The sequence below is a fragment of the Trachemys scripta genome, chromosome 2 (assembly GCF_013100865.1).
Source record: "Trachemys scripta elegans isolate TJP31775 chromosome 2, CAS_Tse_1.0, whole genome shotgun sequence".
NCBI classification, from domain to species: domain Eukaryota; kingdom Metazoa; phylum Chordata; order Testudines; family Emydidae; genus Trachemys; species Trachemys scripta.
In genome coordinates, this window is record NC_048299.1 from 238,911,216 (window position 1) to 238,938,626 (window position 27,411).

The window sequence follows — 27,411 nt, forward strand, 5'->3', positions numbered from 1 at the left end:
CGACTGCGTGCGCGCGGCGTCTCCCTCTCACGTCGGGTGCGGGGCCGCCGCCCGGCTCGAGCCTCGGGGTCATGGAGGAGCCCGGGCGGGAGGAGTCGGCGGCGGACGACTTCGAGCTGCTCGTGAGGAGTCAGCGCAGGGAGAAACGGGAGCTGCAGGGTGAGGAGCGGCCGTGGGGTTTGGGCGGGCGCGGGGCTTGAGGCGAGGGAGGGTCCAAGAGCAGGGGTGTGTGTGCGGGGCGTGGGAGCGCAGTGGGGCAGGGGTGCGGGTGCGGGGGCGGGGCGGGGCGGGGGTGCGGGGCGTGGGAGCGCTGCGAGGCAGGGGTGTGGGGCAGGGGTGCCCGTGCGGGGTATGGGAACGCAGTGTGGCAGGGGTCCCTATGTGAGCGTGGGACAGAGAGGGCCCAGGGTTCGGGTGGGATGGAAGGGTGGATGCAGAGTGTGGGGGTCGTGGAGCGGTGCGTGCTGGGTGTTGGGTCAGGGGCAGCAGAAGGGGATGGTGGGAGCTGGGGGGAGGGGCAGAGGGGTGTGTGTCGGACATGAAGTCAGAGCGGGTAGATGAGAGCGTATGGTCTGTCCTGGGAAGGGTGTTGGGCACCACGTCTGTGCTGGGACCCTAGACTAGTGGTTCTCAAACCAGGGGTCGGGATCGCTCAGGGGGTCGTGAGGTTATTCAGTGTGGGGTGGCGAGCTGTCAACCTCCATCCCAAACCCTGCTTTGCTGCCAGCATTTATAATGGTGTTAAATATATTAAAAAGTGTTTTTAATGTATTGGGGGTTGCACTCAGAGGTTTGCTATGTGAAAAGGGTCACCAGTAAAAAAGTTTGAGAGCCACTGCCCTAGTCTGTGCCACTTCATATAGTGCTGCTGGCCAGAGCCAGCTTTCGCTGCAGGTAGCAGCGCGGCAAGTAAGTCACACTTCAAAGCAATTCATGGGTGTTATGTAAACCTTAAGACCCTGCTGAGAAATAGGAAATAATTCTCTTCTTACACCTGGTCCACACTAACCCCCCACTTCGGACTAAGGTACGCAAATTCAGCTACGTTAATAACATAACTGAATTCGAAGTACCTTAGTCCGAACTTACCGCGGGTCCAGACGCGGCAGGCAGGCTCCCCCATCGATGCCGCGTACTCCTCTCGCTGAGCTGGAGTACCGGCGTCGACAGCGAGCACTTCCGGGATCGATTTATCGCGTCTAGACAAGACGCGATAAATCGATCCCAGAAGATCGATCGCTTACATCCGGACCAGGGAGTAAGTATAGAGGTACCCTTACAGATGAAGAAAGGGAAGCAGAGTGGTGAAGTGATTTCCCCACTTGGTGAATCATTTTGAGAGGCAGGGTTAGGGCCCAGGAATTTGTCTCCCAGTCCATATCTCTGTGTAGCTTTTTTATTGCATTATGGACCACACTTAACTTGAATATAAGGTACAAAAAATACCATGGTGCAGTTATGAACAATGAAGCCCACAAGGTGAGAATTCCAGAAGTTGAGGTTTATAATGCAGTAGTTCACTACAAAATACCATAAATGAACAGTTGTTAGTTTACATTTCAGTTTCAGAAAGAAAACTTCAGAGATAGGAAAGAACATTTTGTTAAAGCTACTGTTAAAAAATTATATAATACATAGGTTGAGAAAAGAGTGTCTGTACGTCTGGGTATAGTGCTTAGATTATCCACAAATACAAAGTTTGTTTTTAAGTCATGTGATACATAGAGTACATAATCAGCAATAACCCAAATTTAGGTGAATAGATTTAACAATACAGTTTAGATATTGGAATCTGAATACTCGGGTACATCACTCATGAAAAGTTGTACAGAGATTTGGTTGTGGAAAGCAGAATATATCAATAAGTGGAGATTATCCCTCAGTAATTGAGAATTAGATTGGTTATCTATTCAGAAAATACAATCCACGAGGAAAGTATTTGTTACTTTCCTGACTGTGCTTCTTATCAGCACTCTAGCTCATCGCTCCTGGTATTGCCGATCTCCGGTGATGTGTTCTATGTAGATGTCCCTCGACCACCTGATGGTGTCCAACACCATGAGTTATCGCATCAGCTGAGCATAGCGTTGGCTGATTCCGCATTCTCTCAGCACTCGCTCGTTACTGGGGTCCCATGCGCCTAGGGCTCCGCTGATCAGTGCGTGTCTGGACCTGGTAACCCTTAGCTCTCAGGGTTTCGGCCAGAGGGGCATATTTCTCTACCTTTTGAGCTTGAGCATCGTGGAAGGCTGGGGTCCTGTTCTCAAACGGCACTGTGACATCCACCGTGATGATATTCTTCTGGTCCTCGTTGGTGATGACACTGTTCGGTCGCAGTTGGCTGTCGGTTCTGGAGATGGTGGAGTTTATGGCAACCTTCCCCAGGGGTGGCGGGATGACTTTGACCAGGCGATCTTGGATGGCATTGTGTCACAGCTGCCAAGCTCTTGAATGGGGCTTGCAGCTACACAGGGCGTTTGGTAGCGTTTCGTTGGCGTAGCCGTACTTCCTGCATCGCTTGTCCTGATTCCTATGGCGGACGGCTCCGTTCAGTGGGATGCAGTTGAGCTGGGCCCTGTGGATGAACTTCCAGTCGGCAAATCGGATGAAGCTTCCCCTGGCGTCCCACTTGCACATCACCTTGAACGCCTTGCCCTGGTCTGGCTTCCGTTTCTGGTTTTCCACATATTGGCAGCGGATGGCATCCTTCGGGGTCCTCTCCAGCATGATTCTAGCTCTCAGAGTGATGATTGTGTGATCTGTATTCTTCACCTGTGGCACCAGAACTCCCAGCTCCTGGCGTTCCTCACACTGACTTCCAGTGGTAGCCGATATGCTTCTTCAGTCATCGCGTAGCATTACGGGCACAAGTCCAGAGCGAAGCTAAGTCTCCCCTGTCTCTTCCAAATTCACTTTTCAGTGAGCCGCTCAGGTAGGTGGCGAGATCTTGGTTGGAGGGGGTCCTGGCGATTCGCTTCTTGATGGCATCCTGCAGAGCACTCTCCGTGATGTTCCTCACCGTGGCATCCGGGCACGCCGGAAGGTGGAAGGCGTGAGTGATCACGGCAACGTTGCACAGATCACCAATTAGAGGGATTTGGCATCACCCTGTCTGTGCAAGATGTACACCAGTTCATTGCTGGCCCTCTGGGGAAGAAACATCCACTTCTTCACCAGCTGCTGGTTGGTGTTGTTTTCCTTGTTCAGAGGTACCTTCGCCACGGCAGATCCCCTCAGGATGAATGAGATACGGGGAATCAGGAAGGTGTTCAAGGCGTTGATCTTCTACCACGGTGCCAGTAGGGAGGAGTCGATCCTGGCCTCATCTCGTAGGATTTCTGCGATGGTATCCTCAGGTGTCTCCTGGATACGCAAACCCGTCGGTGTGCCAATATGTTGGTACGCCTGCCCGTCCTCGAGGAAGATCATGGGTTCACCCTGGATCTGAAAAGATGTATCCTGGACTGAATCCCTTCTATTGCCATCAATATGCAGGAATGCACACTTCCTGGCATTGAAGCGGAGTCCCATTAAGTTGGTAGCCTGGCTGGTGATGTCAAGCATTTGTTGGAGACTCTTGGGGTTGTCTGCAATCAGGACCAGATCATCTGCTTAGGCCAGGATATTCGCTCTGTTATTGTATAGATCAAAACTGCCTAGACCACTGGAGATCGCCCAAATGAGCGTCTCCATGGCTAAGTTGAAAACGGTGGGGCTCAGGGGTCAGCCCTGCTTCACGCTGCTACAGATAGGAATTTTGGGCGTCTCTCCTTCCATGGAGCGGATGGTGGTAGTGCAGCCTTCATACAGTTCCCGGACCAGTTGGAGAAAGTTTTCAGGCATCCCGAACTCTCTCATGTCTAGAAAATGTGCTAGTGGGGCATCGATCCAAAAGCATTAGCCAGGTCGAGTCATGCTATGGCACATTGCCTCCGTGCCCACCTGGCCATGTGGATGACAGTCTGAAGGACAAAGTTGTGTTCGTAGCAGCCTTCGCGTGACATGAAGCCTTTCTGGATGGAGCTGATGACTCTTCCATTCACCATCCAATCTGTGATCCTAGCTGTGAGGCAGCTGACATACAGTTTGTACATGGTGGAACAGAGAGAGATGGGTCTCCAGTTGTTGGGATCACCTTGCTCACCTTTCTTGTAGACGAGCACCATCATAGATTTCTTCCAGGAGCTGGGAGTGTGGCAGAACTGTTTGCATTTGTTGAAAATGGCAGTTAGTACCAGGCAACTGGGGTCTAATTTTTTCAGGAAGTTGTAGCGAATGCCATCTTTTCCTGGGGCTGTGTTTTTAGTCTTTGTAAGTCTGGCCTCTACTTCCCATGATGTAAAATCTTGTTCCAGGTCCTCTGCATAGTCAACCTGGGGTAGAGGATGAAGGCACGCTGGATGCTGTGTGTTGTTCTGAGCTACATGATCAAACACCCCCTTGAAGTATGAGAATAGTCTCTCGGATGGGATTGCGCAGTAGGATGAAGGCCCGTCGAGGATCTATCTCATAGCTTTAGAGCAGTTTGATTGGTAGAGCGTCTGGATCCTGGATGCTGCTGTTGGGTCGTAGCGGCGACTGATGTTCCTTCTCCTGGCTTCCCTCATGATGTTGTGGTTCTGTCTGGACGCAGGAGCTCTGTGCGCAGTTGGTGTGTTCTCCTGAGTTCCCTTCCTCCCAGATACGATTTCTGCGGACAGATCTTTAGTGAGCCTGTCTACAAGGAGGTCAAAGTCCTCGAAGGAGGCTGTCCTTGCCAACTTCTCTATCCAAGCAGCTTGCCATGGTGTGGTGGCCATCACTGTAGGCTTCTGTTCTTCCGGCTGCTAAATCTCCGCAGACTCAGGCTGGAAAACTGCTGTGGGATTAGCCTGTTGCCTTTTTCCCTCCCGGTGTTGAGAACTCTGTTTGGCCGGATCTTCTGGAATGAGGGCAGTGTCTTCCCTTATGGATTTGAGGGCAGCATTGGTCCTTTTAGGAAGGACAGTTTTAGTGGCAGCGGTACTGGCCCTTTCAGGGATGCAATCTTGCTTGGGAGTTTCCAGAGCAATGCTGATCCTTCTGTGGATGAGTTCTGTCTGGGGGGTTGTCTTTGATGCAGTGTGAGACCTTCTGGGGGCAAGGTCCCATTGGCTGGTCTTGGAGGTCGTGCTGTCCACCTAGGGGTGGGATCCTGTTGCATGGTCCGAGCAGTGGAGATAGCTTCTCCACTCGCTGGGTCTCACTGGGTGGCCTGTGAGGTAGTGCTAGCTCTTCCAACGACAGGATCCTGTGATATTACTTGTTGGGGGGCACTGACCCTTCTGAGGACTACGTTGTGTTGGACATGCTGTGAGGAAGCACTAAGCCATCTGGAGATGGATTTGCCTTGCATAAGCTGGAGGGAGCACCAATCCTCCTCTTGGCGGGGTCCTGCTTAGGGATTGCTGAGAAAGCACTTCCTCTTTCAATGGTAGTATCCAGTTCAGTGGTCCCCGAAGCAGGGGTAGTCCTTCCCTCAGTAGATGGTTGGACTACCTTTTTATGCTGTGCTCTGGGGGAGTTGGTTGGGATGCAGTAGTCGGAAGCCGGAGCTGGAGCATGTGGTGTTTCTGCTTTCGGAACAGAGATGAAGTGGCGGCAACATAGACTGTAGAGTTGGACTCTTCCAGTTCGAGATGTCCTTTGCAGGTGACTTGATGAGACTTGCGTTTCTTCTGCGTCTCGAAAGGCAGGTCACAGAGAGCACATTGAAAGGCGATCCGCTTGCTATGGATTCTCTTGAGGTGTCTGCTGAGACTGCCACTGTACTGGAATCGAGGATAGCAGAAGGGGCAGAGGAGTGTGTCCATAGCGAGGGGATACTGGTGATAGATGCAATTATTCTCCTTTTCTTCTCCCTCTGTTGGGTAGGCTTCAGTCGTATCAGCAGATTCACTACATGGTTCTCGTTCCTCTGTGAGAGTGGCATGGAGAGGTTCAGCTGGGCAGGCATCTAGTGAGATGTTTAGTCACGCTGGTGGTTTCTGAGGAGAGGTTGGTCTCACCGGTTGGGGTACCTTCCAGCACAGCAGAACGATGACCAGCATCAGGATCCTGGGCAGTGGAGGAGGTGGGAGAAGTTTTCCTTCTAGCATCCTTCTCCTGAGGAGCAGGCGAGATGTTTGTTTGTCCTGGCTGTGATGTCCTGGAAGGCCATCCTCGAGGTGCAAGACCTCCCTGTAGCAGCATCTCCACGGGTTTTCTTCAAGGTGGCTCTGCTTTTCCCATAGATGCTGCTCATCTGTGATGTCCTGTAAGCACTGAGGGTCTTCTTAGAGATAGGAAATTTTTTCACTTCAAGGTCCCAGAAGCAAAGATAAGGTTTTCATCTCGAGGCCAAAAGACCAAAAACATCAAGACACTTGATCACGGCCTTGGATAGACCAAGAGACTACCTACACTTGACCAGAGCTCGTTCAAATTAACATTGTGTTCCAAGCGTTAGTCTCTCTCTTGCAATCAGACCATTGCACGCCTGTTGATGTAACTGTAGGACTGAGACTCTTAACTGTCTTTATGTCCTAATTTCTCATGCACCCATAACTTCACAGCTATCATGTTGCACTAACATTAGTTTTTTGCACTTCATTTCTGTTTTTAATTAAAAAAAAAAAGAAGACCAGACATCTTCAGTTTCTCTCTATGTTATTCTAGGCTAGGGTAAAGGGAGTTGCAAAAAAAAGTTCTAATGTCCACTTGCAAACATGGCAATCTTAAAATCTTATCCCCGCAAAGCTAGTTAATTTAAAAAGAGTTAAGTATTATGGGATACTACATCTGCCAGTGGTTTTTAGAGTCATATCATATTGTGTGAAATACCACCCAAACCAAAGAGGAAACTAACTAGTTAGCTGACCTTACACAAAGTACTGTCAAAGGACGAGAGTCAGTACTTAAAATCAAACACAAACAAACCCAAACTGTTCATTTATAGTCATTTATAGCTATAGTAGGTGGATTAAAACAAATCACAGATGTGTGATTTTTCTAAGTTGATTTCCATTTAAATATTAATTATAGAGTGGCTCAGATAGTAGGATTCACATCTAGATTTCAAAACTCCAAGATTTGTTCAAATCAAAACCTCAGCCACACTCCTTATAGTGCTCTGAATCTATTTGCATAATTTTTATTTTGCGCATCCTTGAAGTATGGGGGTATTGGAATGCAGGGTGTAGACCCCAATCCTGCAAACATAAAATATGTTCAAGTTCTGATTGCATTCAATGAGGCTTCTCAGATGTGTGATGTTGAATGGTCTGTATTTTCAGAATCGGAGCCATAGTTCATTATCTTAAAAATACTGAACTAACTTTCATAAGTCTCGAATATTTATCTTCTTCAATAGAAATTGTAAAACAAGCCAAATTCAGAGTTTCTGGTTCCAGACATTTGAGTTATGCAGACAAATTTCAACAGACTTTTCGCTAGCTTTTCAAAATAAACAGTTTGCTGAGGCAAAGTACGGAAAATTTTAGTCCCGTATAATTTTGAGAAGGCTATGGTTGAGTTCCATAGTATTTTATAAGATTAACAGGTAGCAAATACTTTAATAAGGATGTGGCTGGAATATTTTCTTGCTTCCCGGGGTTTGATAACTGTATCTTTCAGAAAGTATAGCTGTTTTAAGATGTAGAAACAGGTTCTGAGACTGCCTAGCATAACTTATGACATTCTGGTATGTCAAAATCTTTATCTTATTTATATAGCCCAATTTTAATCACATTTGCACCAATAAATTTAGCATATTTCATTTATTAGAGGTAAACCATTGATCATTCTACTGGATGTTCCTACAGCCAAAATTCAAGGTATGAAAAATGCTGTACCTAAGAATGATAAAAAGAGAAGAAAACAGTTGATTGATGATGTTGCCAAACTGGAGGCAGAAATGGAACAGAAGCACAAGGAAGAACTGAAGCAGCTAAAGGAAACTTTACCTGAGCAGAATAAGGTACCAGTCATTTTTAGCCTTATTTGTAAGGTCTTGGGGGCAAATATTAACCTCAATCAGCTTTCATTGAAATTGTGTAACTGTGTGTGTGTGTGTGTGTATAATATATATATAATATATAAAAAAGTGTGTGTGTGTGTAACTGAGGCTAGAATTATTAAAAAGTTTATTCACAGATTAATAGATTTCAGGCCTGAACCCAGTCCTCTCTCTCTGTCTCTTTCTCAGGATCATGGTGATAATAAATCTTGTGTGGTGTTCAGATACTGAGGGTAATGAGCACTATAGAAAAAAGCATATCAACAACTTATTTTTTGAGAGAGTTTTAAGAGCAAAATCATATGTCCAATTAAGAGTGTTAGCAGCTCATTCTTGTCGGTCTTTGCATTTTACAAAAATTTAACTTTTAGCTCCCATAGTATGTTTTCATGCTAAGTATCTAATCTAGTTGTGTTTCAGTTATTGATGCTGCTTTTATGAGAGGTTCAGTGGTGTGATTCTTGTATTGTGATTCCTGTCAAGAATTTGTGCCTGAACTCTGAGTACTTCCTATATCAGTGGTGGGCAAACTACGGCCCGGGGGCTGCATCCAGCCCTTCAGACATCTTAATCTGGCCTTTGCGCTCCCGCCAGGGAGCAGGGTCCGGGGCTTACCCCGCTCTGATGCTCCAGCCAGGGAGTGGGAATGGGGGCTTACCCCACTCCATGTATGCCGTGGCTCCATGCGGCTCCCGGAAGCAGTGACATGTCCCCCCGTCCGTCTCCTATACTGCTCCACGCTGCCCCCGCCCCAAGTGTCATGCCCGCAGCTCCCATTGGCTGGGAACCGCGGCCAATGGGAGCTGTAGGGGTGACCCCTGCAGATGGGGCAGCGCGTAGAGCTACCTTGCTGCATAGGAGCTGGATGGGGGACATGGCACTGCTTCCGGGAGCTGCTTGAGGCAAGTGCCGCCAGGAGCCTGCACTCCTGACCCCCTCCTGTGCCCCAACCCCCTGCCCCAGCCCTGATTCCCCTCCCGCCCTCCAAACCCCTCAGTCCCAGTTGGGAATACCCTCCTGCACCCCTAACCCCTCATCCCCAGCCCCATCCCAGAGCCCACACTCCCGACTGGAGCCCTCACGCCCCCACACACCAACCTCCAGCCCAGAGCCCAGTCCCACACCCTGAACTCCTGGTTTCTGGCCCCATTCCACAGCCCGCATCCCCAACCAGAGCCCAGACACCAACCCCCAATTTCATGAGCATTTATGGCCCACCATACAATTTCCATACCCAGATGTGGCCCTGGGGCCAAAAAGTTTGCCCACCGCATCCTATATGTTCTGTAGAAAAACATGGAAATTCTGCAAACAATGTTTTAAAATTCTGCAAAATTCTTCATATTTTATCTGTCAAAATAACACAATAATCATGCCCGTTTCAATTATTTTGGTAAGTTATTTCAAAATACCTGTCAGCAAGTATGTCTGTAACAATATAGACCAAAAAAAAAAAATTCAGGAAATGTTTTTTGACCAATAGATTCCTTAGTAGGCATATTAATATTGAACTTTGAGTAATAATTCATTTAAACTACAATACAGACACACATTTCTTACACCTCTCAGAAGCAGTGCAAAGGCTTGGGGTCGTCAGGGGTAGTGGAGGAGCTGAGGGAGAGGGAAGTAATTGCTGGGAAGAAGCCTGGGAGCGAACCTGGAGGGTTGTTGGGTATGGGTGGGATAAATGTGTGTGTGTGTGGGGGGGGATTGTTAGGGAGCCTCTCCCACACTGACTTCAGCCCCATTCATTCATTCAGACAGACAGACACACATATGCCCTTGCACCCCCATGTGTACCTGTGCATCCCCATCTGTCCCATCACCCCTCCCCCATTCCCATGTGTCCCTGCACCCCCACTCTCATTTAGCCCCGGACCCAATCTGTCCCTACCCACTAGCCCTTCTGAAACTCAGTCTGTGACCTCCCACGTGCCCCACTCTGTCCATCCCTCCAATATCCTAAGCCTCCTGACCTGGCCCCACGGGCAGGGTGCTGTGAGGAACTCAGCTTCTTCTCCGCCCTACCTGTACCAGGCTTCTCCCACCTGGGAGCAGCTACCGTCTGTTTTGGTACACAGCAGTCCCTGGTGGGCAAAAGGTGTAACTGCACGACCTCTCTGGCAGAATGTATTTTCTGTGGAGAAAAAATCTGTGTGGGACATGAATTCTGCACATGCACAGTGGTGCAGAATTCCCCCAGGAGTAATCCTATCAGTTTTTCCATGTTATAACCTTTACTTGTGTCTATTTAAACACTTCCTTTCTGCTATTAAAACAGTTACATTTGCAGTCACATAATCTTTACAACCTGGTGGTATACTTCTGCTGGTATACTTCTTACTTTCAAAAATAATTACATATTTTGTGAAAAATGTGGACCTGTATGACAATCTTGCTAAAATTAAACACTCTTTTGTGCTCTGTAAATAATTACAAAAGTGTGTGACACTTTATAATCAAGTAGAAAAACAAAGTCCCTGCACTGAGGAGCTTACAGTCTCTATGGGTGCTGTGATGCTGGTAATTCAAGTGCCAGCTCTGGCCAAGGCTGTAAGTCGTCAGCTAAACCGAACCAGCTCACCTGTATGTTAGTTTTGTTCAAAACAAGTATTAGTCTTATAACAATGTATTTAGTGTTTAGACTCAATGAAATGCTTGTTATTTGCTGCATGCATTAATCTCACTTGTAATGACTGTATTCCATGCTATAAGGAAATATGTAAGTTTTGCTTTATGACTTTGAAAATGTTTGCTCTAAATTTGTGAACCCATGCATGGGAATCATCCCCCCCCCCCCCCCCCCCCCGCAACCAGGAGGACTATCAAAAATTAAGTGTAAGATAAAAGACTTGTTAATTGCTCCATCCACTCATGGATAAGAATGTGTAGAAGGCCTTATCCCATATTTTGAATGCCAGAAGAGGGAAATAAAAGTAGTGGACATAAAGGCATTGTCTACACTATATAGTTTTGTCGTCAAAAGCTGCCTTTTGCTGACAAAACGGGAGGTGTATGCACTACAAAACTACTTTTGGTGGCAAAACTCTGCCGTTTTGCTGACAAAACAAAACCACCTTAACGAGAGGCATAAAGTTTTTGCGGCAAAATTAAAGCGAAAAAGCATCAGTGTAGACGCTGCTGTTGGTTTTGTCAACATAACTGGCTTCCACCAGTATCCCACAATGCGTGCCGTGAGTGCTCGGCTCACTGTTTTGATCTCTGCTGCCCTGCGGGCATGTACACCTTCCCCCCCTTTCAAAGCTCCGGGAAGTATCTGATAGATGAGTATGCCCCTTTTGGGGAACAAAGAGCAAATCATTGATGTGGAATCTCCTGTTCTGCCCTGCACTAGGAACATGGGCAGACAGACTGCTGCTGCGGGGAGTGTGTGTGGGGGGAGGTGACTGCTGCTTTGACATTCCTCAGCACTGAGAGCTTACAGAGCTGCTCCCGGCAACTGAGGAGGCTGTGGGAGAACTCGGAGGGAATCTGTCGAGCAGAGCTGGATGCACACTTGCCAACCTTCACGGGGTAAATAAGCACCCCGACTTTCAAACACAGCCAAATATCAAGCTAATCCCATTTCAAAACAAGCCAATCCCTAAGAACCGCAACACTCTAGGTAGCTAGATTCCCCCAGCATGCAGTCTGGGACTGTGGTGGGCCCCCTTTGTACCCCTGACTCTTTCTCCCCGCTAGCCCCCTGCTTGCCGGGAACCGAACCAAAAAAAAAAAAGCAACAAGCTACAAGCCAAAAACTAGCCAATAAGCAACTTGCAAACCAATTAAGCCAAAACCAAGCCCAATATCTGTGGGTTTTTTTCTGTGGGTTTGGCATGTCTGAGCTGGAGGCTGATGGCGGGGGGGGGGCAGGGGGGAGGACGTGTCCCCCTCCCGCTGCCTAAGGATAGGTCAGTCAGCCTGCTGTCTCTCCCGCCCCAGACACACCACTCTCCTCTCCCTCCCCCCCCCCCCCCCCACTTCAGTTGAAAAAACGGCTGACACTCTCTAGGATGCCCCTGGAACAATGGGATTGAGAAACCTGCATCGTGTGATGCTGTACCTGCCCCGTGAGGCATTGCAAACCCTTCCCAAAGCACCCTGCGGCCTGTTGCACGGTGGGAAAGCTACCACAGTGCACTGCTCTCTGTGTCGATGCAAGAGCTGTTAGTGTGGATGCACTCTACCAACACAGTGCTAGTGTGGACGTGCAACAGTGATTTTAATTTAAAGTGGCGTAACTTTTGCTGAGAAAACTTCGTAGGGTAGACAAGGCTGAAGATTTTTCATCTCTTGCTATTTGAACTCTCACAGGGTCAGAGACATTAAACTAAAGCAGTTTGGAGTTATCCCTGGGTCTACCCCGAAAGACATTTTGAATTGACACATCACTACAATCTGTCACTCTTAAGACTTAGATTACAACTAATTTGTGTATATATGCTTGCTTGCTTTAACCTGTAAATAACTCTCATATTGTTTCCCCTAGCTAATAAATCTTTAGAGCTTATTACAAGATTGGCTACAGGTGTTGTCTTTAGTGTAGGATCTAAGGGCAGTGGTTTACAACCTTTTTTCATTTGTGGATCCTTAAAAAATTTCAAATGGTGGTGCGGACCCCTTTGGAAATCCTAGAGGTAGTCTGTGGACTGCAGGTTGAAAACCACTCATCTAGGGTATCAGTTGATCTGGTGTAAGTGACTGGTCTCTTGGGACTGGATGCAACCTGAATATTTTGTGATTTTTTTTTTGGTATAAGTGGCCATTTATCACTAATCCCAGCTCGCCTGGTGGCAAGATAGGCTGGAGAGTCTAAGGGGACTGCCTGTGACTCCATGATTAAGACTGTTATAGTGATCCAGGAGTTAACATTTTTTTAGGGTTGGTAAAATCTAATTATAGAATGTATCATCAGTTTGGGGTGCCTGCCCAGTTTTCTGACAGTCTACCCTGAGGTTGGCACTCACGGTTGTGGGCCACTCCAGACAGTGTTACAGATCCATTATTGGAAATCCACTGACTGAAAAAGAACTACTTTCGAATGTAAAGGTCATATGTATGAGTAAGCTTGTTTGTAGACTTTCTGTCCCTAAATTAGGGGAATGCAACTAGTAGGTAACTATACATATTACTGTAGTAAATTTTCCTTAGCATTTCCATTCCAGCCTACCTTTTTCAGTCTCTTATAACTTTCTGAAACTTTATATATTTGGCTGAAATTTTCTAGGCTAAGTATTTTCTGATTGCAGATTTGAAAAGCTTGAGAAAAAACATTTTCAGCTGTTTGAGAGTATGAGAAGAGTGAAAAATTCTTGTGATCATTTGTTAAGGAAATAGTCCTTATTGACAAGTGACTGTCTCTGAGAATTCCAGTGAAATTGGTTTTGAGTTGCCAAAGTTATGACCTGATGAAAATATTGATGTGTCTCGGGTATATCATTTGACAAATGCACAATGAAACCAATGATATACCTGAGATACATTGATGATATTTTCATCTTCTGAAGAGACAACTTAAACTCCCCCATAGATTTCCACCACCCATCCATTAAACTCTCCCTGGAACATTTCCACATTAGCATCAACTTCCTGGACACCACAATCAACTTCAACAATAGAATCATACAAAAAACTATATACAAAAACCCACGGATCACCACACCTACCTTCATAGATCCAGTAACCACCCTAAACACACCAAGAAATTTGTTACCTACAGCTCAGGCACTCCGATACGACGGAATATACTCTGAAGAAGTGGTCTGGGATATATAACTTAATATACTCAAAACCGCCTTTACCAAACAAGGACACTCCACCAGAGAAGTGAATCGCATCATGGAATGAGCCAACCAAATACCCCGAAAGAACCAGATTCAATACAGAAGTAAAATCCCGCCTGACCACACTCTGCTAGGTGACACCTACCACCCCACACTGGCCCCCATATGGGGTATCAAACAACTACAACCCATACTCAATGGGCACTCCATCCTGAAAGAAATCTCTTCTGGCCTTCAAACCCAAGCTCATCATCAGAAGCAAGCTCCCCACAGGCCAGGACACATCAACTCAAAGTGGCACCAGACACTGCCAGAACAACAGATGTAAAACCTGCAGATGTATAGCTGTATCTCCATTGCTACAATGATCAGCATCCCCCACCCCACAGCACACCTTTCAAGATTTATGCATCCTACACATGCCTATCACAACACATGGTGTACCTCAACCAGTGCACTAAATGTTTCAGTAACAACTATGTGGATGAAACCAGACAGTCACTATGCTCTCAAATGAATTCACACAGTAAAATAAGACAAAAACACCCTGTCACCTGTGAATGAACACTTTTTACAAAGCGATCACTCAATCCGTTCTCCTCCTCAAAGAAAACCTGCGCAACACCTTCAAAAGACAAGCCTGGGAGTTTAAATTGCTAGACCAGGAGTAGGCAACCTTTCAGAAGTGGTGTGCCGAGTCTTCATTTATTCACTTTAATTAAAGGTTTTGCATGCCGGTAATGTTAACATTTTTTTAGAAGGTCTCTCTCTATAAGTCTATATTATATAACTAAACTATTGTTGAATGTAAAGTAAACAAGGTTTTCAAAATGTTTAAGAAGCTTCCTTTAAAATTAAATTAAAATGCTGATCTTACGCCGCCAGCCTGCTCAGCCCACTTCCAGCCTGGGGTTCTGTTCACCTAGGCCTGCAGCAGGTTGAGTGGGGTGACTTGAGGTCAGGGCAGAGGGCTGGGGTGTGTGTGGAGGTGCAAGGCAGAAGGCTGGGTGTTGGTGACTCGAGGTCAGGGCAGAGGGCTGGGGGTGTGTGGAGGTGCAGGGCACAAGGCTGGGTGTTGGGGGGGAGGTGCAGGGCAGGGGGCTGGGGTGTGTGTGGAGGTGGAAGGCAGGGGGCTGGGTGTTGGGGGGAGGTCAGGGCAGAGGGCGGGGGGTGTGTGGGGGTGCTGGAGACAAGGGGGGGGGTGGGGGGGGGGGGTGGGGGGGGGGGATGGGGGGGGGGGGGGGGGGGGGTGCTCCCAGCCCCCTGCCCTGAGCGGCTCATGGCAGGGGGCTGGGAGAGATATGGCCCGTCCCCACCCCTTCCCCAAGGCCCGTCCCCACCTCTCTCTGCCTCCTCTACAGAGCAGCGAGCACGCTCCCCCTCGCAAGGGCTGTCGCCGGCAGGGAGAGGGGGGAAGAGGAGGAGGGGCCGGAATGCACCACGTTGTGGGAAGAAACGGGGGGGGGGAGCTTGGCTGCCACAGGACCAAGCTTCCCTCCTCTCCCTTCTTCCCCCAGCGTGGCGCTTTCCGGCCCCTCCTCCTCCTCTCACAGGGCAGGCAGTGCGCCACTCAGAATCGGCTCGCGTGCCGTGTTTGGCACACGTGTATAGGTTGCCGACCCCTGTGCTAGACACTAAAAATCATGATCTTAATAAAGACACTGAATTTATGGCTTAATACAACAATCTATAATCCACTAATCCCCCTTTTTTGTTCTATGACTACAAGGGTGTTTACAGGCCACTTCACCATGAATGGTCCCTTAGAATATACGCTAACTACTTATGCCAAACTGTCTGTTCCATCTTGTATTTAGCTGTGACCAGACCTGAGGAAGAGCTCTGTTTAGCTTGAAAGTTTGTCTCTCTCATCGACAGAAGCTGGTCCCATAATACCTCACTCACCTAATCTCTCTAATATCTTGGGACCAACCTGGCTACAACAACACTGAATACAATACTGAGAAATTTAGCAATTGTGCAGTAAATGAGGTAGGGCTGTAGAGATAAGGTAAAGCCTGCACCTTTTAATAGATGCAGGGAATTAGCTCAGTTCAGAGGACCTTGCAAAGTGTGGCAAGAACATTATAGTTCGATTTGGCCTAATATGTCCTAATGATGAGATTTTATTTAAGAGTCTTAAGAGACTATTGGATCGCATGGTTAACATTCAGGAAAGTTGGATGCATAACTTGTAACCCTATTTCCTTGTGACATTTGACAGATTTAATTATGTTGACTGTCTCAAATTCTAAAGTTTTATGATATTGAATTTTAAGGTGTGCAGATCAGGTAAAGGCTCCATTTATGCCTTAAGACAGAATCTACTGTTGGAGGTTGTCTTTAGTGTAATTTTCACTGTACACATTATGTTATATTGTTCTCAATCAAAGTGTTCTTAAGTGAATTGGCTTAAGATTCCTGATAGTAAGGAGAAAAAAGGTGGGGGTCTAGGTCAGGGAGTAAATATAAGTTAATAGATAATAAGATAGAGTATTGGCTGCCTTCCTACAAATAAAAGTAAGCTAAAAAAATTTCTATTAAAATATTTTAAACGTTGATAATACTGTTCAATATTTAAACTGAAATGTGTAACCTGATATTGATTGAAACATATTTAAGAAACATTTCCAAGGATCTGTTGTAATTCTCCATTCTCACTCAGATTAACTAAAATGTTAAAAAATTTTGTTTCTTTCTAGGTAGATTCTGTGGCTGATAGTATTGCAAGTTTTCAGCTTGAGGAAAGAGAGCAACAGATGCAGCAACCTCGAATATCAAAAGCACAGAAAAGGCGGGTATGATACCAGTTTAAATGTTTTTCTGCAAAGAAGTGCGGGCATTTTCACACCAGCGTATGCGTTTACTAACACGTGGCTAGGCTCAACACCTGCTAGTTCCATTAAGTTTACTTCAATCCCTAAAGAAATGCAAACATCTTCCCAATGGGCTCTACCAAGTCTAACGCATCTTTGGTGGTAGAGGTGATTGGGAATTTTCTGACAAAAGTTTCATCAGAAAATGCTAATTCAACAAACCCATCTTGGATTTGACAAACTTTAATTGAACCACAAGTTGGTTTCCTGGAAGGCTGCTGGGGGACCCCAGTATTCTAGGGTTTGTGATTTAAGGGCATCTCTGTCAGGGACCCCAGCGCATCCAGGGTCAGTGGTTCCAGGGCAGCTATGCCATGCCAGAGCTTCCAAGGTCCCTACATTAGAGCCAGGAGTCTGGAAACCCTGAGAACCATCAGGGCACCCAGCCTTACTACCATGGAGCTAGAAGCCTGGAAGCACTGGCTCTAGCCAATCTGGACTCTGGTCTGGTGCAGGGAACAAGGAAGCCCTGAGAGCTACTTGAGCCAGGACACTCTGGGCTTCTCTGCTTCTGGTTCTGCAGTAGGGAGTCTGGAAGTCCTGGGAAATCCAGCTGACTCCTCCTCAGTGGGGTCATGGGAGCTAGTTGGCAAGGGAGTCTAGAAGCCCAGCGTCTCTGGCCCTAGAGCAGTCTGCATGCTGGGGCTGGGAGCCTTGCCAGCTGTTGACTGAAATTAACATAATTCTTGTCAGTTTCAACCTGCCAGAGTCCCAGGGAACATACTCTATTTCAGAAACACCACATTTTGATGTTTCTGAAATAAAATTTTTCAGAATTTCTGGTTTGTGGGAAACTTTGAAAATTTTTGTTTTGTTCTGATTTGGAATGAAACTAAATATATCAAAATTTCCCACAAACCAGAATTTCTGAGTTTTAGCCCACTCTAATTGGTAGGTTACTTGCATGATTTGATGTTAGAAATCTGAAGGGGTGCTACCTTGGTGCTTTAAGTGTTTTTAAACAGCACTACTTGTGAGTTGACATCTGGACCTCTTTGGGTTGGCATTTCTCTACTCCTTGTTTAATTCAAACTCCTGAACCCACTGGCATGAGTGGGAAAATGTAGCAGCCTTATTAAAGAAATAAATACTACTTACCATTATAACTGTGGCTCTTTGAGGATGTCACCTCTGCATTCACTCTACCTGGAATTCTTCTGTCATTGGACTCTGGGGTTTAACAGGAGAAACTTGAGGCACTTGGGCCTGTATGAGCCTCTTATAATCTCATGACATCCTGTGCTGTAAGAGGGAAGTTGCTTGGCAACAGTACGTATTGCTTTCCAGAAGGTTCTTAAAGCTGAGTAGTTCTGGTTAAAGGAAGTACCCCACAAGCATGAATATGCAGAGGCAACACTTGGGTAGCCAGTATATTATCTCAGCTGGAATTGGCAGCTGAGTTTATCCATCTTTTTCACACACAAAATATTTTGAGATTTTTAAGGACTACAGGTATTCAGAGCTTCCGTTTTATAATTCCTCCAAAAGATGAATGACTTAGGAGAGTGCTATCTACTAAATTGCCAATGCTTCTTTCTGCACTTTTTCTGAAGGTCTTCCATCAAAGTACTAACTTCTGAGCCCACTTACCTTGAGATCAGATGGTAAAATAAAAAATTTTGGAAATACTACAAAATAAAAAAAAGTCCTCTAGTGAAACAGGCAACGTGTCTCTCAGTATTTGCTCTACAAAATTCTTATGTTCCTTATGTTCTTATGTTCCTGCAATTTGGCTTCATTAACTGATGCTTCACTATATCATAGCTTCAAGATAGAGACATAGGCCATAATTTTCAAATGTATGCCTAAAATTAGGCACCTAAATAAACAAGAGATTAGCTGTCTTTGGATTTAGATACTTTTCAAGCTAGTGCCTAAAGTTAAGTGTTAGTCTAACTTGCTAATTCTACTATACAAAGGTTATTCTTTCCTAAAGGGTGAATTTCAGTATATTTATTACTTGGAAAGATACTGACCTTCCTTCAGTGGCACACTGGTAATGCACAGACCTAAATCTGAGCAACAAAATTCTGAATGTCATAGATCTGAGCCGCAAACCAAGAATTGCACAGACACTTAGGACCCCTTGTGAGCTTGAACATTATTTTTCCAATAACTTTCATATGAAATCGACATCCTCTTGTAGCATTCTTTATTGTGCTTTCTGTTCAAGGAGAAGAAAGCTGCACTGGAGAAGGAAAGAGAAGAAAGGATAGCTGAAGCTGAGATAGAAAATTTAACAGGAGCCAGACATCTTGAAAGTCAAAGGCTTGCTCAGATATTGGCAGCAAGGCAGTTGGAAATTAAACAGATTCCATCAGATGGCCACTGCATGTACAGAGCTATTGAAGACCAGCTCAAGAATCAGCAAAACTCCTGGACTGTTGCAACCCTGAGAAGTCAAACTGCAGAGTATATGCAAAGTCATGTTGATGATTTCCTGCCGTTTCTAACAAATCCCAACACAGGAGACATGTATAGCCGAGGTAAGAATTATAGTTTAATAAATGGTTCTTAAAAAGTGTCTTTTTACAAATGTTACCAGTAGTTCTGGAGCTTATCAGTATTACAGTTGTAGCTGACTTGTGACCAGTTATAGCATGGTTGTCCCCCTCCCATGACACTGTATGTCATGCAGTGTAGATAGGATCGTAATCTCCTCTGTAACTAAGCAAATGTCTTGAAGATGTTTGTCTACACGCAGGAAAAGTAACTTCAGTCTGGTTATGTAACAGTTAATATCATGTATGATACAAAATGGAACCATGTTACATCTTGACCAGGTAACAATGATGCGGTAATCATGTTCCATGAGTGAGCTAAAATTGTAATGTAAATAGGACCTCTAACATAAGGATAATCTTGTTTACAGTTGAAATCCTGCAGGGATCAATGTTACTATTCTCTTTGCTGAATCTTGTTTTGGAAAAAAATATGCCTTTGATTAAGCTGTCCAGGAGACATGCATTGTAAACTTGACTTTGGCATGAAATAATGAAAATTTAGTTGGACAATGGCTTTCAAGTCATCTATGCCTCAGTAGCAAAATAGCTCTTTCTTTAAAGTTGCTCAGTAGTACTGTTGATATCCTGTATCTAGAATAGGCATTTAGCAGAAGGGAGCCTTTAAGCATGTTTCAATAGCCCAAAAAATCACTCTTCAAAAGAATTTTCAATAAAAGCGTAAACTCTCATGGAACCATGATATAGAAAAGTGTGGTATGTTTTGCTGTTCCTGTTAACATGGCAGTTAGAGAGTCCGGAGTCAAGTGTTGTTCACATAGTTACCACGTTCCGTAGAGCTGAGTATTAGTACAGTATTGTGAAAGTTAGCTAGTCTGCATGTTCGCCTCTTGTGATGCTAGCATCCTCATAGTCCCTGCCTCCTCATATTAGCTCCCGGAGAGAGACAACGTTATAGATACTGCTGCAGTGTTATTAGCAGCACGGTAGCACTTCTGGCTGGCTCTATCTTGTCTTAGGCTAAACTTCCTTTCTTAAATTTAAATTACCTTTCTATTTTATTGGTAGGTTTATTTTGTGCGTATCAAAATAGATAAACCTTCAGTTTGCCTCATAAATCTTAACCATGATAGCCTTTTTGAAATCCAAACTGATTTTCTTTAATTGTTGAGGAGAAGAATTTTGCTTTTCTCCAAGAAAATGCTTTTTGTCTTGCAGTGTATAATTTTGTTCAGTTTATTCTTCACCCAGAACATATTTAATAGTGTTTTTTATGAAGAGTTCAGCTAATTTTACACTTTTAATTCCTTTCATTTATAAGAGCACAGATCTTACTTGCAAGTAAGATTGGGGATTGCCTTAAAACTGTCTTCTGGAGACATGCATAGAAGGGAATGTTCTCTGGATTCTACATATTTCAGTTTACTGAGAAATAAACAACCCAGTCAGTTTGGAGAAAAACATAGAATCATAGAATATTAGGGTTGGAAGGGACCTCAAGAGGTCATCTAGTCCAATCCCTGCTCAAAGCAGGACCAATTCTCAACTAAATCATCCCAGCCAGGGCTTTGTCAAGCCGGGCTTTAAAAACCTCCAAGGAAGGAGACTCCACCACCTCCCTAGGTAATGCATTCCAGTGCTTCACCACCCTCCTAGTGAAATAGTGTTTCCTAATATCCAACCTGGACCTCCCCCACTGCAACTTGAGACCATTGCTCCTTGTTCTGTCATCTGCCACCACTGAGAACAGCCGAGCTCCATCCTTTTTGGAACCCCCCTTCAGGTAGTTGAAGGCTGCTATCAAATCCCCCCTCATTCTTCTCTTCTGGAGATTAAACAATCCCAGTTCCCTCAGCCTCTCCTCATAAGTCATGTGCTCCAGACCCCTAATCATTTTTGGGGTCTGGAGAACTGCAGCTAGTTACAGGACCTGAAAATTATCTGACATCTATCTTGCACAAGAGCCAAGCCTAGTAATTAGATAGAAAGATATTTCCATTGCACGCTGTCTCCCAAAGCTATGACTCCTGCAGTTTAAAGCTATTGTGTACCACTTATTGGGTACGGTATTTAATAAGATCACATTGTTCATAAAATTTATTCAAGAAATGCTTAAAATATAACTTGCTGTTTCCTGTATTTTTACTACACTATCTTTCCTGTCTTTGCTCTCCTTTTTCCTCTTTTTTCTTTTCAATAAGAGAACATACTATACTTCTTCCTTTGTTGTAGATGTTCGTTTCCTATTTGTTTTCTATTCTCTGCACTTAAATATTCTTATTCCCCTACATTATGTTCTACTTTAACAAGCCAGCATTTATTTTTAATTTATCTCATCAATATCTTTCCCACCCACATCCAGGAAAGAGATTTACTGAGAGGATTACTCTTTTTTTTTTTTTTTTTTTCCCCTCCTGCAGGGGAGTTTGAAAAGTACTGTGATGATATAGTCAACACAGCTGCCTGGGGTGGTCAGCTGGAAGTAAGTATGGCACTGTTTATTTTTGTTGATGAAACTCTGAAGTGGTTGAAAATTAATGGATTTTTAGATACAAATTCTTAGAAATGCCCCTTTTCCACTTCAAAGAAGCGGCTTTTCTTTAATAGAAAAATTTCTGGAGACCTAATCAAACACAGTTGTAAAGAAATATAATAACAATACCTACTCTTATATAGCGTGTTTCATCAGTATATCTCAAAGCACTTTACAAAGAAGTAGGTATCATTATTCCCATTTTTAACCTCTTGACAAACTTTACATTGTGGACAAATATTTTCTCAGAGCATTACCGGTTTTGTCTGTGTCTGTCTTGCTTACAGCAGCTTAAGTCTTTAAAACTTATAGAACAGGGGTTTCTAATGTGATGGTTGATAACATGGAGGGAGAGAATAAAAAATAGAGACAGAAAGCTGGTTTTATTTTCTTGGTTTAAACAGGGTCAACAGCTTGCTGTGCTGTGAAGTATATCATACAGCAAAGTGTAATTAGAGAGTGAGATTTATAATTAAAACTGAAATAAAAAACTTTTTAGCACTTACACTTTGTTTTTGCATTTCATTCCGTTTCTGCATTGAAAATAGACTAGTTGCTCTCTCGAGTTCTTGTGAACTAGCACCGTGCTACATTGCTTTTATCAACAAAGCAAGAGATGGTTCATAGAAACTTTTCATAGGAATTTAAAAACTAACCTCAGGAAGATTGTGTAAAATCTCACGTCTAAAAAAAAAAAACCCTAAATTTCAGGCCTAAACTGACCTAATGGTATGTGTGTTAGAACTAAGTATTTTTCCTGGTATTTAATTATACTTCTCAGCATATTGTTTTCCTGTCTTAAAGCTAAGGGCTCTATCACACATTTTGCAAAAACCAATTGAAGTAGTGCAAATGGATTCTCCTCCCATTATTGTTGGTGAAGAATATTCAAGCAAACCATTAATACTAGTGTAAGTAGATATTTTTATTCCTATTTTTAATCATGTTTTTCCCACAGGAGAGTATTTAAGGACTGATAGTAAGTGATTGCAATACTTTATCTAGCTTGTCTGACTAGAGAATGTTACAGAACGAATTGGCTTGAAAATGCAAAATAGCCATCAATAAATCAGGTTAGGAAACTAAAGAAGCTCTTTCTCATTGTTCGCTCTAATTTTGTACATCCATGTGCAGAATGAGTTTTGTTATGTCTACCAATATGGAGGTCATGTGTGACACATGACCTTCATATTGGTGTGCATGACAAAATTCATGTGGTGGGGGTGGGGCTGAGGGGTTCAGAGTGGGGGGGGGGGTCAGGGCTGGGGCAGAGGGTTGGGGTGCGGGTGGTGGGTGAGGGCTCTGGGGTGGGGCTGGAGATGACAGGTTTGGGGTACAGGCTGCCCTGGGGCTGCAGTGGGGAGAGAGGTCTTCCCTTCTCCCTCCCCTCCCCCCCAAGTCCTCTTTCGCCGCAGCAGCTCGGGGCCGGGGGAGAGGCGCCTCTCCCTGGCTGTGGCAGCTCTGGCGGGCTTGGGCTGGGCTGAGCTAAGGAAGGGGCTCCTCTCCCCTGGCCGCGGCAAGTCCAGGGCAGGTCCATGCTGGGGCTGGCGGGGAGGGGCTCCTCTCCCCGCCTGAGCCCCTGTGCAGGGCTTAATAGGCGGCTGGGCAGCTTAGAGGGAACTTAGACATCCGTCACTTTTCTGTCAGTTGACTGATTCGTTAGCAGCCTTCAGTTATTCAACAAAAGCGATTTTATTCACAATTATAAATGGATTTAACATTTTATTTTATATAAAAGCTCCATTAATGATATGTAGGTTTTATCATTATTAGCAAAACTAAAGAAACACTCCTTTCTCATGAAAACATGCAGTCAAACTTCCATGGTTTCCAGGATAATACATTTTTCATGCTGACTTGAACTTTAATTGAATGTCTTTAAACTATCTGAGAGTAGAAAATAGGTATATTTATACATATGTATATTATATATATTTTAATTTTAGTTAAATATTTTTTAAATTGCTTTTTTGTTTTGTTTTTAGGTATATGAGACATGCATATGGATTAGGAGAACATTATAATTCTGTAAAGCTGCTCACAGACACTGCTACAGAAAATGGTAGCTAGTATACAGTCATAAGTCCACATGGATAATGGGTGCCGCTTGACACTTTGGGCTCTTCGTCTATGGAGGGTTCCCAAGAAGACTGGAAAACAAAAGTAACGGGAAGGAACTTTTAAGAAAGACAAAAGATTTGGTTACATATCAGAAGTAGCAGTTTAAAACAGTACCTAGACTGCTGATTTAGATCATGTTTTAGAAAATATTATCTAAAATGCTGGCTGTGTAAGCCATTGTAACTTGCATAGTTTGAGTATTTTGGTTTACATAACATACTCTGCCACAGTGAAAGATCAATAGTATATGTTTCAGGTAGCCTGTGTTTTTTTTCGTGCTTCTGTGCATTTCTACTGAAGAGTTGATGTGATTTGCAGGCTCTTATTAGGTCATTTCAAGTAGATTATGGTGATCATGGAGATTTTATTAAGGCATTTAAATGACTGTTGAATAATATTCTGGACTGGAGTGACCGTCAAGATATTGCTTTAATCGTCTCAACAGGGCATAGCTAAAACATATTTAAACAATAGTAAGGACACTCCTAATACTTTAGTTACATAAGAGCCAGAGGTAAAGCCAGTGATGCTGAATATCATACCCTTATCTGACTCAAAAGGTCGCAAACCTAACTTCTGCTTTTATGGATTCTCCTCTTAATTTTTTAATCAGGTTTTGAAAACTGTCTTGTCTTCTGCTTATGGCCATAGATGACAGAACATGGGTGAGAATTGATAATGGCACTGCTGGTCCACATAGTCCCGCCTGTAGAACAGGGGACATTCAACTTTTTGTTCTTTTGTAATTTATTTTTCTTTACAATAGTTGTCATTTCAGATGAAGACTTAGTGAACTAGTCCAAACATACTGTTTATAGTGCTTCCATTCCATCAGATATGCAGTTTGGAATGCAGTTTACGATACTCAGGTGTGGTCTGTACTTAAAATTTAGGTCAATGTACCTACGGTGTTCAGCAGTGTGAACAATCCACACTCCTGAGCACCGTAGCCATTCCGACATGATGCCTGATGTAGATGTAGCTAGATCGCTGGAAGAATGCTTCCATCAACCTACTTACTATTGTTCGGGGAGATGGTTTTTCCTACAGCAATGGAAAAAATCCTCTTGTTGTAGGTTATGTCTATGTTATGGGGTTGTACCGGCAAAACTTCGGCGCTGGTAGTTACGCCAATATAGTCCCTGTAGTGTAGACATTGCCTTATACAGCCAGTTGCAAACAGTTACAAGAATTAAGTGATAATTTTTATAAGTAACTTTAAAGATGACCTGCAAAGAAATTTGGATTTGTGTTGTCTGCTTTGCTTCTTTATGACATACAGAGAAGACTCGAAATATATACGGAAAGCCTGCTAATACCAGGAAATTATTTTTTATATAGACTGTTTAAAACTTTTTTACATTTGTTCATTCAGGCAGTTAAAAAAAAAATTTGGGAGAAAAGCAGTTGTTAAAGATGCAATAGTGCTGTCCCTTAGCTGAGGGCTGAGAGAGTTTATAGTCCACATCCAAAACATCTGAGTCATACAGTAAAACCAGAAAACAAATTGACATTCCTGGTACTTCTTCATGCCTTCTTTATGTATCATAAAAAAGTAAGACACAAAACCAACTATTTTTCTTCTGTAGATCATTTAATGAAAGCACTTTGTGGTCTTGCTGAAAGAGATGCAAATGAGGACTTTACAAATGCCATATTTACTTGTTTTATAGGTAGTCTTCCCACATAAAGAATGTTTGATTATGAATTTCACAGCATGGAGCCTGCCAGGCAAAACAAGTGTTAACCAAATATAACATCGTTTGGTGATCTTTATTCATTGTAACAACTGGATGAACCCAATTGATGTCTTGATCGCAGGAGTCAGACTTTTTTTTGTAATGCCTGTTACCAGAAAGGGATTCATTAGTGAGAGAGAATTAATATAAAATCTTCTTTAATGCCATAAAGATTTTCACCATAATACAATAATATATTATTTTTAGTGTTACCTAAAATTGATGTATTAGGCAGTGTACATGCTGATTTATGTAGCTGAATGGTGAATAATTGTCAGTTAATTGAGGTTTCATCAGAATTTATTCCTGGGTCACTAATTGAAAGGGGAAAAAGATGATATTGGAATTCTGGAATATGTCTGTATCCAACAATTTGTCCAATTTAAGATGTTTTCAACTTGTACAAAGCAAAAGAATATTTAATGATAGTGAGCAAAGGACCTTTGCTCTTGCTGTATGGGCCATGCCAAAAAAAATAAAATAAAAAAAAAAATGTATGGAAACTTCCATTGCTTTAACCTGCTTGAATTAAGAAGTTAGAAACTTATTTGTATTTATTGAATTGCATAAGATTTCCACTTATCAGTTTGTCCTGAAATAGATTATCTATCACAGAATTTCTCTGCAGTACTTCCTGTTCCCTCTGAAACTAGTGAACTTAATGATGTTCACTTTTGTCATAATCCTACAACAGCATCATGTCTTAATCAACCACAAGTTCCATTCAAGAAGACAACTCTCTATTAAAGAAATAGAGATCCAAAAGCTCATTTTCTCCTGTTTTTAAATCAGTGTTATCTCTTAGTGTCACCAGTTGTACCTGCCATGGCTTTTTTCGGTAGCATCCGCTCCAGCGTATTATAGAATTTTCCCATCTTAAGTGAAATGTGGCCAGCTAGATACTACAAAAGCTCCCTGTTTCATTTTGTATTTTAACTTTTTGCTGCATATTGAAGCATGGCTTACATGATTTCCATTGATGCTTCTAAAATTATAGATCTGCTTTGAAGTCTTTCTTGCTATTCAATTCACATTTTTAATTTCTCAATTTTATCCCATTATTATAGTTATGTCCCTTGTGCCACAAAATATTCCACCACTTTCTGATTGGTGTCTCATCCTTCAAATACTCTAGAAAGTTGTTATGTCTAGAACCCTGAGTGGGTATGCAATTTACATCTACATCCGATCCATGATTTCCAAAAATGATCTGCGGATATCCGTGGATTTGCAGGGCTCTAATCATGTCCCCTTTTTGCCATGTTTAGACAAGCTGTAAACATTCAGCTGTTTTTCGCATAAATTGGTGCTTTTAGATTATTCCTGTTTTTTCCAGGCAAACACTTTTTTGCTTTTTATAAAGTTACAGGATTAGTGGCTAAAGGGGTTGCCATACATGTAAACTTTAGTGAAGCATTTCAATGAAGCATTATATCAGACTTTCCCAGAATTAGTTCAGGCTGACTTGGGTAGGAGCATTCACATGTGTTGAAAACTGGCTGCAGGATTATAAAACTGCAGTGGGGAGAGATGGTCAATGGGATACTAACCATTAATCTCTTTATTACAGGTATTATCACTGAAAAACAGAGTGAACAGAATATTAATGAAATTCAGTCAGTTCATCAAACAAGGCATTTCAATGATGTCTGGCTTCAAACCTCCTCTTGCTACCTTGTTGGCATGTTACCAATGCCCTGTGTTTCCAGTTGCTGTTCATCTTTATTACTTGATGCAAATAGGGTGACTTGACTACTGGTATACAAAATGCTCTGGTCATTACAGCTATGTTCTCTCTTTGCATCATATACTTTAAGAGGGCAGATCAAATATGAACTTTGGGTTTGTAAAGTTCTTAACCGGGGCGTAGGCCTTGTGTT

At 43.6% G+C, this 27,411-nt stretch overlaps 1 protein-coding gene across 1 annotated transcript; it reads left to right on the forward strand.

Moving 5' to 3' along the window:
• Positions 1 to 26,121, forward strand: OTUD6B (OTU deubiquitinase 6B). The gene is made up of 7 exons (XM_034763246.1): positions 1 to 159; positions 7,821 to 7,975; positions 16,503 to 16,598; positions 18,850 to 19,162; positions 21,559 to 21,620; positions 22,476 to 22,582; positions 23,657 to 26,121. Exons 1-7 carry the CDS (start codon positions 72 to 74, stop codon positions 23,739 to 23,741), a joined length of 906 nt encoding a protein of 301 aa, XP_034619137.1. The 5' UTR covers positions 1 to 71; the 3' UTR covers positions 23,742 to 26,121.
• Positions 26,122 to 27,411: the final 1,290 nt, after the last annotated feature.

Coding starts and splice junctions, on each gene's coding strand:
- OTUD6B (XM_034763246.1), top strand. CDS start 72: ATGGAGGAGCCCGGGCGGGAGGAGTCGGCGGCGGACGACTTCGAGCTG. Junction 7,976..16,502: donor CTTTACCTGAGCAGAATAAG/GTACCAGTCATT, acceptor GTTTCTTTCTAG/GTAGATTCTGTGGCTGATAG. Junction 22,583..23,656: donor AGCAAACCATTAATACTAGT/GTAAGTAGATAT, acceptor TTTTGTTTTTAG/GTATATGAGACATGCATATG.